At 31.6% G+C, this 12,308-nt stretch overlaps 1 protein-coding gene across 6 annotated transcripts in view; it reads left to right on the top strand.

Moving 5' to 3' along the window:
• Positions 1-12,308, top strand: part of LOC130894160 (ankyrin-3-like) — a 174,036-nt gene that overhangs the window by 96,013 nt on the left and 65,715 nt on the right. For 4 of the 6 annotated variants that reach the window (XR_009059299.1, XR_009059300.1, XM_057800775.1 and 1 more), the window contains exons 14-16: positions 1,079-1,171; positions 6,235-6,366; positions 8,242-8,362. Coding sequence is in view for 4 of the 6 variants with exons in the window: in XM_057800775.1 (XP_057656758.1) it covers positions 1,079-1,171; positions 6,235-6,366; positions 8,242-8,362 (346 nt within the window). In the remaining 2 variants the exon portion in view is untranslated. The remainder of the gene's footprint in view (positions 1-1,078; positions 1,172-6,234; positions 6,367-8,241; positions 8,363-12,308) is intronic. The other 2 variants (XM_057800776.1, XM_057800778.1) reach the window with 1 other exon arrangement.

The raw sequence follows: 12,308 nt of genomic DNA on the forward strand, positions 1-12,308 counted from the left end.
AAGCAATACCGTATAATTCATTTTATACATAATGTCAAATCTTACTGATGGATTCTTTACTCAAAATACAAAAGAAAATTGATTCATCCCTCTTCGATTACCGGCCTACCAAGACTTTCCCAACAGTTATCTAGTTGTTTTGGAGGCTCTTTTATCGGCGTCGGATAATCGTTACATCTTCAAACGCCTCCTAATCAACCGTAGGCGTTGCATGTTCTCTGCGGTTTCCTTGTAACCTTTTGCACTTTCACTTTCATCAACCAACGCTGCCGCAGTTGTACCGATTTCTCCTTATGCTGAATCTAATTGGTTCACACTCCGGAGAAACTCAATGCAAAACATGTTTTTCCATTGTAAATATCACAAAAATGCCAAGTAGGATGCAGGAACATGCGCCGGATTGAAAATCCTTACTCAAGTCCGAGAATGCATTGGATGTATTCAGAACACGCTCTGAATTAGAAATCTGTGCTCCACGGACACATGATTTTAAATCATGAACATGTTTTATTAACACCACGAATGCACAATTTAAAACTGCGCGTGAATTTGGTGACAGAAACATGTTCAAGATATCTATTGCGAACCAAATTATTGTCACGTCAAAAAAATCATTTACTAACGACATTAAAATTTGATTTTATTTAAACATGTTATACAAACATCTCTATGTAATTTGTGTTAAAAATAAATTTCATTTTTTTCGCAAAATTGCTCAATTCACTCGCTCTTTTTTGAAATTTTTTTAATTCATGAATAAAACGTTAATTTTATCTTTTATATCTCTTTTCCTTCCGATCAAGTTTGGGATCAATAAATTTCACTTCTTTCTTTTTGTTTTGAATAATGTTTCGATTAAGTTGTCTGGTAGGTTCGCACTTGATATCACTAAAACGATTATGTGGGCAAATTTAAAAATAAGTCCAATTTTTATGGATTAAATTGTGCTTTCCAAAATTTAAAGAAGGTTAATAAGCTTTAGATGCGTATTGTATAAAGTCAAAATGTAGAAATTAAAAAAAAAACAAAAACAAAAGTAAGCGTGTGTCCGCTAAGGGTGGTGGTTGATTGCATGCAGGCGGAGTGGACGAGCATCCAGTTGCTTATGGCCGACCAACGCATGCTCAGCACATCTATCTACCCTTCTACCAAGGACACATGACCTATACACGTAAGTCCGAGTGTTATTTGTTCTTTCTATAATTAAAATTTGCACTTTATATGTAGATGCTGATTATTGCATGAACAGTAACATTGAAGTTTCTTGAAATGGTTTAGTGATCACAATATGAATTTTCTCATTGATTAACATTCACGGTACTTAACTTATCTAAAGCACGTTCTACACGAGCATAGAATAAGTGATCTATTCGTTAAAACAACGAAGCGATAATGACATTAATGAAAACGCTAATCACAATGATCGTAGATACGTTTTTTGTATACGCAGGATATCATTTATATCAGCAGTTATATCACAAATCAATTACATAAAAAAGTCGCGACGATCGAGGTTACAAATGTCTTTACTTGGAACACACAATCATTCCTAATAACAAAGTTGAAATTAAGAAAAATTGATATTTTCTCGTTTGTGATCTTGATAGCAATAACGTAGACTTTATTTGTAAAAGCATGATGTGTACTTCACACACTATTAATCACTACCGCTACACCAGCACTCGCAAGTGTCTGAAGTACGTTACGATGACCAAGTTACCGTCTTCGGAGACCAAACGTAAATTAAAACTTGTAAAGTTTATGTATCTATAAAGAATATAATTTACTCGCGTGAAAACATGTAAAATAAGCTATAAAGTTACAATAATATTTGACAATGTACTGGACAATACTGAATTTTCCGTCTATACTTTACATGAGTTAGGTGCTCTTCCAATCGGGCACTTACAGGTCTGCTAGTTTGTCCAACATCACTGGAATCTAAATTAATCTTTTTCAAACTTATTCAGAAGTTTGACTGTTTTTTTAAGTCTTTTTAATCAAAGTAAGATTTTCCATCGTTTTGTCCAAATTACCAATTAATCGTACCGGTTGATTAAATTGAAACAAATATCTGATGTTAATTATCTTGAATATGGTTATAATTATGTTGATTTTTATTAATTATATGTGAAGTCAAATAAATATAGTTTCATTTAATGCAATTGTTGCTTGTGTTATTTTCAAAGAAGCATTTTAAAACCGAATTTTTAAAAAAATGGTCCAAAATAACAAACTCTTTCCTACGTGGTAGGTACGTCCTTCGGAGCAGCAGATTCGCCCGTAAAAAATCATTTTTATCGATTTTTAGAGAGTTGCAAATAGAAAATTTGATATATTTAGATGGTGCAAATATAGATGTTACAAAATAAAGCTATTAACTCATCGATTTAATCGAAAGCTTTCAAGTTTCTCGCAGAAACATAGGTTTTCCGAGAGCCTGTATTTTGGGGGGGATGCAAATTATTTAGTATTTTTTCTGGTTGTAGAAATAAAAACAAAACTTACCATGCGTGATTTTTCTATAAAATCATTCATTATTCAGATCATTGTTGATCATAGTTGTTGGTTTAGTGATAGTAATAAATAGTGTGATTAGTGTTAGTATTATCCACGACTCTAACTTAATTTCTTCTTGAAAAATTATCTGAGGCATAAAGGAGTGGGAAGATCACAAACTTTCCAAAAAAATGCTGCATTGACTTTCTGGAGAGCAATTGAGTTGTTTTCTCGCACACACTGCGACGATGATTTCTCCGATCAAGATAATGATGAACTTATTTTTTCAATTCTATTTCAAAACTTATATTGAAGTAATGAATTTCATTATTGTTAAAACAAAACAAGACAAACTCCCATCAATTAATTTCCAATATCAAATCATTATTAACGCGTTTCATTAGGGAGTCACATAAAACATAAATAGGTTAATTGTCCATAGGTGATTGGTACAAAGACTACTTAGCTTTTTGTTGTTTGTTATATAGTGAAATGGAGAAGTAAGAAAATTGGTTTTGATCACTAATTCCGATTATTTTTATTACTAGGATCAACATAATATCATTAATATAAATTTATTATCTTAACAGTGAAAAAATAACTTTCATTAAGTATAATCTAATGTATCTCTAATATTTCAACAAAAAAAAATAAATTTATTTAGGTCCCTTCATAAAGTTTGGGTATTGGGTATTATTTTCCTCAATACCCGGGTAGACTCGGGTAGCCAGGTATCGTCAAATTTAAATAAAACTTTGATTGCATTCATCGAGCGCACGTGAATCGAGCGCACGGTGGTTGGAGCGCACAGAATATATAGGAAAGTGCATCGAGCGCACATTTGCAGGTATAAAGACGGTATCTTGAATCACTGTATTTAGTTTGAAATGTTTATTACTGTACATAGTCTCCTAACCTAACATAACCTAACCTAACTTAACCTTACCTAACCTAACCATATGTCAGATCAAATTTTCTTGTGCGCTCGTCGAACGATCTTTCGGATTCGACACTAGATGCACGAAATGTTTTCTAAATGTGTCTGTGCGTCCGATGCACGTGCGCTTCTCGCACCACACTAAAACTTTATATCCACTTGTTTCGATTATTTCAATATTTATTAATAAAATACTTTAATTTAATTTTCTACTAAATAATTAAAATAAACTTTTTCTAATTCCATTAAACAAAAATTATTTTTTATATTAAACAAGATTATTAAACTTATATTTTATATAAAACTTATTAGAAACAATCAAATACATTAATTGATGTTTATTAATGTACATTTTTGATGTAGCTTTATCAATGAAAGTTTTCAAAAACACCAAGGCGTAAAAAGAACGTTCGAACAGCCTATATTTGGGTGATTCCGTTCTAACTGTGATTTTTTGTATTCAAAATTTCAAGATTTTAAAATTTAACTTTTCTAACTTTTTTATGCATATTATTCATCTATTTTACTGTAAAAATAAAACTCTAAGAGGAATTTACCACAACTTCAAAGTATCACGAGCAAGACACAAATGTCGGATTTTGAGTTCCACGGTACTGACTCATTTATCCACGGTACTGACATGGTAACTTAAGATATTAAACAACAAGTGCATCAATTTTCCTCAGTTTGATCATAAACATTAGAATTTATAAGGTAATTAGTTTAAATCATTTGTTACGACAAAAAAAATTAATAATTTATCGGTAAATTCTAGGAATGGACATGACACGGTACTGACATTCAAGTGATGTAGTATAAGTTTTCTTTAAGTGGCAAGTTATATTGTATAAAAATAATGTTTAAATATCTTAAGAATTATTCAATTAACACAAAATTTTTATTAATTGATTATTAATTAATGACTAGTACAAAAAAACAATACAGGACATTGAATATCACAGTTATAATGGAATCACCCATTTAGCTTTTGTAACGAAACTTCCGGTTACAGGAAAAGCCCGCTCAATAACTGTGAAAGTTGGTTTTATTGAGTAAAAAACTTTGTACAGCAATTTTAAATCATGATTATGGCTATTCTTCACCTCGTAGATTTAAAACAAGAATCACACAAAAACATTAACAAAGCCCTATCGCCCACTCTGCAACTGTTTTGAAACAAAGGTTACAAACCAGTTGATCTTGCAACAGTTTTGCAATCGAAATAAAACTTTTGAACGCACTCGTAATCAGTTGATGCATCAGTGAAACGAAATTTTTCAATGTATTCAGACAGATGAAGAGGACATCATTGATTGATCCATACCTAAGTCAAAATGTGAACTCTAGACTAATCGCAGCAGCACAAGAACTATCTCAGACAAATAGAAAGTTTATAACTTTTTATCGAATGCCCGATCAAAAGCTGTTTTTCTATTTCTCCCTCAAATTGGAGGTTCAGTTCTTGATCACTCATATTGTAAAAAAACAAAACAAAATAAACATATGATAATCAAATGAAACAACACCTGCAACGCAACTGCGACCGCAGAATCATGGTCACGTACAACCGATTGCAAACTAGTTTCATTGGAGTCACCCCGCTGTTATACGTTGCCGAGGTTGCCAAACCGTTGCGAGATCAACTGGTTTAGAATCTTTGTTTCAAAACAGTTGCATCGTGGGCGGTCGGCCTTAGGCAATTCACTTGATATGAAGGTGTGAATATTTTCAAAATGAAAATAGTCTTATATCTCTTCGTTCTGTGATTCTTTCTTCCAGTGCTGAATACAATTTATCCCACAAAGGAGTTCGAATTCTACGGATCGTTTTTAAAAGAACCGAAACTAAAGCCTTTTGCGTCTATTCGGCACAGCGCTTTCACTACCAATGTGACGGAAATCAATATTTCTACTAAGTCCTGCAACGATTGATGCCACCGGCCCATAATTCACACCAAACAGTGACTTTTTCGGGATGCATTGTCATGCGCCTTGTCTTTTATGTCGTAAGTGATAAGGCAGAAGAGAATTGAATGTTTTCCATCTACAAATTTGAAGACATTTTAGCTATTTTATATTGTACTGTTTTGGCGGATTATGGCAAAATTTTGATCTTTTTCAAGATTTCTGGTTTGTTTTTGAAATAAAGAAACAGTTCTTCACATGCACGTATGAAGCAATTCTTGAGAAATAAAATCGATGCCTAGTTTTCGTTTATAGATTCAGAACGATTATTACAAATTTTTGCGTATGGAACTAAAGAGGCCGCATGTGGCTCGCGAGCAGCAGGTTGCTGATCCTTGGTCTAAAATGAGAGGTTATGTACGTAGCTGCGACTGTCATACCTTCGCGGATACTTTACGAAGTAATAAATATATCATTGCGTTGAAAAAATGCGTTATTTTTGAATTAAATTAATCTTTATCATTGGAATATCCCGTAAATAAATATATTAATTATAATTAGCAAATATCATAACTGTTAACGTATTTTAAAAATAATTGGATCGTAAATGTCTAATATATCTTTCAATATTTTGAAGGCGTTTTTTTGCAGTTTAACTTTTATCTAATCGAAATTACTAATTATTCAAATTCACTATAAAACAAACAATAATGCAATGTGTTACGACACCTTCCACATTATAACGTTATCACTAAATAAAATAATGAAACAACTTTATCAGTTTATTAATACTTTTTATCACAAAACCATCGATATCTGACCGAGAGTGTATATTATCTTTCATGTTTTCATAGGGTTTTATAAAGGTAATATAAAAATATTTTGTGAATATAGGTGATGATCCGCTACTAGACCAACAGCAATACAAGTATATGACAGTGGACGATATGAAGGGTTTCGGTGATGAATCTATGCGACTGGACGTTACTAGCGATGAAAAGAGCGAATATAATAGAAATTCTGTAGGTAAGTGGTTTATCAACTTTTTGATTGTTAATTAATATCTAATTTCCATCGTCATAATCACTATAATTGGTATTAAAATCTTTTAGCTTTCTATTTTCTACTGCAAAATTCCATATAAGTACTATACCTACAAAATGCATACAGATTGTTTATACAGAGTGAGTTTCATGTATGGAACGCCTCATTTATCTCGGAAACGTCTTGTACCATTTTTATAAATTTTTGTGCGCAAGGGTCTTGTGATACGGCCGGTTTTATGATGGTATCTACATTGTTGTCAGTTCTATTCTTTTTCCGGAAAAATAATGAAATACTGATTATTTTTCATGTAATATTCTCTATAACTAAATGCCATAATTTTGGAGTTAGGTTAGGTACATATCCAGTATCTTGAGGCGTTCTATACATAAAACTCACTCTGTATAACATTAAAAACTTATATTGTAAAGTTACTTTGTAAATAATAATAATATAATAGTTAAGCTACATCTATCTTTAAGATGTTTTCACTTCAATATGAAGGATATTATATGATAGACCGTTAAATAACATTCGTACTGAACACTAAACCCATACTCAACAAATCGTCTTAAGAGCCTGGAAGTGACCTAAAACTTTATCCTACATACTTATATATTAAATTTTCCGTGCAATATAACTTCTCCTGTGAAGAAAAATTTCTCATTTTAACGGGAAAATTCATATCTAATTCCTAATTGATGAAATCTAAAGTGAACTATAATAAAGTCTTTTGTATCTATATGAACTATTTTTATATGTAACAATTCATCTATTGATATATACAGTTTTCACAATTTTTCATTATATATACTCATTGTGTGATTGAGATCATGCTTGGCAGTACCCGATTTAGTGTCCTTCCATATTAAATAGACGATCCTTAAACCGAACTTCATCAGTTTGTCTGCCTGACATATTATAATCTTATTTTTTCACCTTTATTCACTTTTATCTTATATCGAATTCATTCACACTATATATAATTTAAGTTTAACTATTCTAATTTGTATTCACTGTTCGCAATTCGAGTTCTCGAGCTGATTTGAATAATTTACTATTCTTTTGACTTTCATTATATTCTTAAAAAAAAATCGAAACGTTTTTTTTGACACCCAATGATCAGTATTTATATTCTCAGGTCTTTCTGGGAGATTATATTCTTAAAAAAACAATCGAAACGTTTTTTTGAATCTCATTGATCCGTATTTATATGTTCAAGTCTTTCTGGAAGATTATTTTCTAAAAAAAAGAAATCGAAACGTTTTTTAGACTCCCATTGATCCGTATTTATATGTTCAAGTCTTTCTGGAAGATTATTTTCTAAAAAAAAGAAATCGAAACGTTTTTTAGACTCCCATTGATCCGAATTTATATGTAAAAGTCTTTCTGGAAGATTATTTTTAAGAAAAAAACAATCGACACGTTTTTTTGACTCCCATTGATCCGTAATTATATGTTCCGGTCTTTCTGGAAGATTATTTAAAAAAAAAAAACAATTGAAACATTTTTTTGACTTCCATTGGTCCGTATTCAAATGCTCAAGTGTTTCCAAATTCAAAGTATAAGCGAAACGTATTTTGAACTCAATTTTTTTGCCTTCTGCTACTCATTTTCTGATAAACCATTTTTTTTTGCCCTTCAAATACTTATTATTATGAAAATGTGTGCCAATTTTGAGTTTGTGGTAACACTTATCCAAAATTTCATTTTACTGTACTAAATATACTTTTTCAACTTCTCAACTTTCAACTATTCTCAAAGATCAATTGTATTCAAAAAGTGGTTTTTAAAAAAAATTCTTTCAATTTTTATTGTTATATCAACTTTTATTGTATCATCTATATTTTGTTTTAGCTCCATCTCAACACAGTAACGAACTGATCATCACTCCGCAACATATTAAAGAATATTATTCGTCCAACATACATTCAGCTCCAGATAATGTTGATATCAATCGTCAACCGATTACAGTTGGGTAAGTTTTCTGGTTTGAAATCATTTTTAAGCTTATCGAGTATTAAGTGGAAATAATATTGGAAAAATCATTAACAACTATGCTAAGCTGACGAACTTCAAATGATTGTTACAGTGTGTTTTACAGTGATCAATTCTCTTAATTGTTCAGCTTAGTAAGGTGTTTATTTTATGTGATTAACGCTTTACTGTGAATTTAACGAAATGGAAATAAGATTACCTCATTCGATGAAATCCCACACTTAATTTAATACATTTTGCTTCCTATCACATTATCGATTTATGTTTAAACAGTAGTGCATCTGAAAAAAATTTTCAACTGATATATTAGATACAATTATTGACGATATCGAATTTTATAGCTCCAACCAGGGGTCTCCAAACTTTGAAGCCTTAGGGCCAGCAGAATTTTTCGGTATCCAAAGGCAAAAACAATATGTCTACTTTTTTTTATATGTGATTTATAAGTATGGAAAAGAAGCGAAAAATAGACAAAGAATGTAGGGTGTTCCAAGATAAATGAAACTTTCAATATTTTGTGATTGAGTGCAGTTATAAGGCGCTATGTCTAATTTGTAATGAAACCAATGAGCTGTTCTCAAAGAATATAACTCCACTAAGAATCGAGACATCATCAAAATTATTCTAAATATATAAGAATTTTGCAGATGGAAAAATTTAAAGCTTTGAAGCGCAGACTGAAATCGCAATAATCTTTGTTTACAAAAGTAAATACTGAACAAGAGTCTGCAACCAATGGTAGAAATGATAAAAGAATGCTTGATTGCAGTAGCTGAAGAAATATGCCCCGAAAAGGTTAATTTATTGAAAGGTGTCAGTTTGTCAGTAAACACCGTGGAAGGTGCAAGACTTCGTAGAAAATATATCATCTCAACTGTATGAGGCATCTTGAACGGTTGGATAAGTCAACAGATGTATCAGTACTGCGGAATTGTGTCAGTTGTTAACTTCATCATATCTACAGGGTTGAATCACCGACAATTCCGGTAGTTTATTTATCTTAATCTTCCTGATTTATAAACCAATATTAAATTCAGGTTCAGGCCGAAAATAATACTATTTCAATCCAAATTACGTTAAAAATGTTTCACACATTTCAAAACATATGAAACATTCAGCCACACTACTGTGACTGAATTTCGATACTCATTTCTCAGACTTTGATGTAGTGACAACTGAAATTAATCTTTTTGATTGTGACATTGAAACCCTGGCTCCGGAACTCCAAGTGGAAATTATAGATTTACAGAGCAGCGATATGTTTAACACGTTGAGCTCCAGTGCGGTCCATAGGCCCACAACTGAACGTTCCTAATAGCCTATATCCTATGGACCACTCGGCGTGTTTTATTTGAAATCATGTCGAGGGTCTAAGGGACAAAATGTGTTGTTGTGAATATTATCCAAAATTTGGATGGGTCATAAATCAAACAAGTTTCACCAAACCTTGGTTTTCCAAACTGCAAGTAGGTCTCACTTCAAAGAAATGTAATGACAAGATTTATTTCGCACAAAAAGTTCAAGTTTTTTGTGTGTGATCCGTAGGACTACTTGAGGAAAGTTTTAGTATTGTAAACTTATTTCTTGAATGGCCAGAATAAATTAAAATAAAAACTTTTTCAAAATGATCTTTATTTTTATTGTGTTTACATCTATCTGACGCAAGTCTCGATCGGTATTACCAACCTAACCTCTCAAAATTCCCTTTTTAGAGCGCGAAATTCGAATTAAAATATAAAAATGCTTACAATAGTAAACTTTTCATCGAGCCCAGAGTGGGCTCATGGACCGCACCCAAAAAATATCATTTTCCTGCACTTTTTATTTCAAACAAATTGTTACTTCATTTTTCCTAGTATCCACACCCCATATGAAGTGTAAAAACAAATATAATTTGGACTCAAGGAGAAGTTTATCAATTTTGGTTAGGGCTCAACGTGTTAAGAACAAATATCAACATTTATCTTTGTTGGAATTTTCTAAGAGTCTTCCGCTGGTACAATTTGATAATTTGCATGAATTTGCTCGTGGGTTGTCTTCTGTATTTGGTACTACATACTTGTGTAAGAAAACGTTTTCAAGATGAAATACACAAAGAATGTTTACAGATCTAAATTGACCGATGAACATCTTGAATCTCCTTTAATAATTGGTGCAAGTTAAATTAATCCCCAACTAGAAACACTTATCGATGAAAAACAATTTTTGTTTTATTAGTTAGTTGGTAGTTATAAAAGTGCTTGAGCTTAGATACTTTGGTTAAGTTTTTCATTCTCTTCCATTCAACTTATGACAATTGTAACAGCAGTGAAACATTGATTGATGACATTAGTCTTGAGCTGTCGCAAGCTGGATTGATGGTACTGGGGAACCGTAGTTTGGAGACCCCTAGGACATTAAGAAAATTTAAAGCGGAATGAACCGATAAGTCAATACTTATGGTGTATCTCATCTTTTTGTAGGCTTAAAATTTATCAAAAAAAATTTTTTGATGTAAGAGTACTAATTTTATCGGTATGGGATAGAAAGCAATGTGTTATTTAAGTATTAGTTTTTATGAAAATTATATGGGCTAATTTTTTATTGATAGTTTAATTTGATTCTCAGATATTTAGAAATAAATATTACATACAAATACCTTCCGGGTTAAATAAAAAATTTAGACATCAATCTCATTGGTAATGCGTCCATTTGCTTAGTTGCCCTCTAGGCTTTCCTCAAACAAATCATATAAAGGATGGAATGTATGAAACCAATTCATGAATTTCTTATTACTTTCTCAATATAAAAGTTTCTTGTTACATCAGTTTAATTGAAATTATTAACGATAAGGTTAAGGATAATAAGAAATGTAAATGTAGTTCATAATTTTGAGAACATAAGGTATAGCTCTTCCAATGCAAAAGACAGTTATGCAAGGAACAATTAATATATCATAAATGCGTACGGCACTCATATTATTGAGAAATGAAAAATAATGTTTACACCCCGTATAAAAATTCAGTAAACATCTAACAAACCGTCAGTCTACGTGGACTCATCATCTCCACTGTTTACCAATTAAATCATCGAATCGTAAACATAAATGAGTTTCCATTGGTCGAAGCCACTTGGACACAATGTCTTCGAAATATTCCTGCCAGACAACCTGCGATAAGCAGTGGCGTCGCTAGGTAAGATGCGTTTAATTAAAAATCTCTTTAAATAAATAGAAAGATGACGTTCTTTAGACCATAGCGAATAAAGACAATGAAACTGCATAGTGTAGTGAGAATGAAGACAGATATGAATTTAATAATAAAGATTTAGATAAACAAACACAGCTATTTATTAATGCAATCATAATAAGAATTGCTGAATAAGCTTAACGAGTAGTCACGAAAGGGGTTGCGACATTAGAAGTAACACATGTGGTTTTAAGCACAAAAAACTGAATAATCGGATGGCAATAACCGATTCCAAGAAACTTTGGAATTGAAATATTTTTTTATTTGCAAAGAATTTATTTTCCTTTATGGTTAGATTAGGCTTGGAAACTTCGATCCCCAGAATGGAGTACAAAAAGGGATTAGTTCACGTCTAGTACTCTGTTTAAACCAAACTCCCTTACAGGCAGGTACATTTCACTCGTCTATTTATTGTCGACAAGGGTTTTTATAATCTGCAATTGATATTGGAAGAGCTATAACCACAGAATTATTCGTTTTGTTTTCTTATGTCATTGTTAAATATATTAAACACTCTATCAAAAAAATGAACATGAATTATTTACTTACAGAAATTGGTTATTTTACTAATTATGCATTTGTAAATTTAATGTTCAAAACAATTTTTATGAAACACCTATACTATTATGGAATGTGGTTTCACTATATAATATCCTTTATAGTTTTATCCTTTACCCTTTACCTAGGCGATAGTAGTTA

Source organism: Diorhabda carinulata, chromosome 5 (genome assembly GCF_026250575.1).
Source record: "Diorhabda carinulata isolate Delta chromosome 5, icDioCari1.1, whole genome shotgun sequence".
In the NCBI taxonomy this organism is placed as follows: Eukaryota; Metazoa; Arthropoda; class Insecta; order Coleoptera; family Chrysomelidae; genus Diorhabda; species Diorhabda carinulata.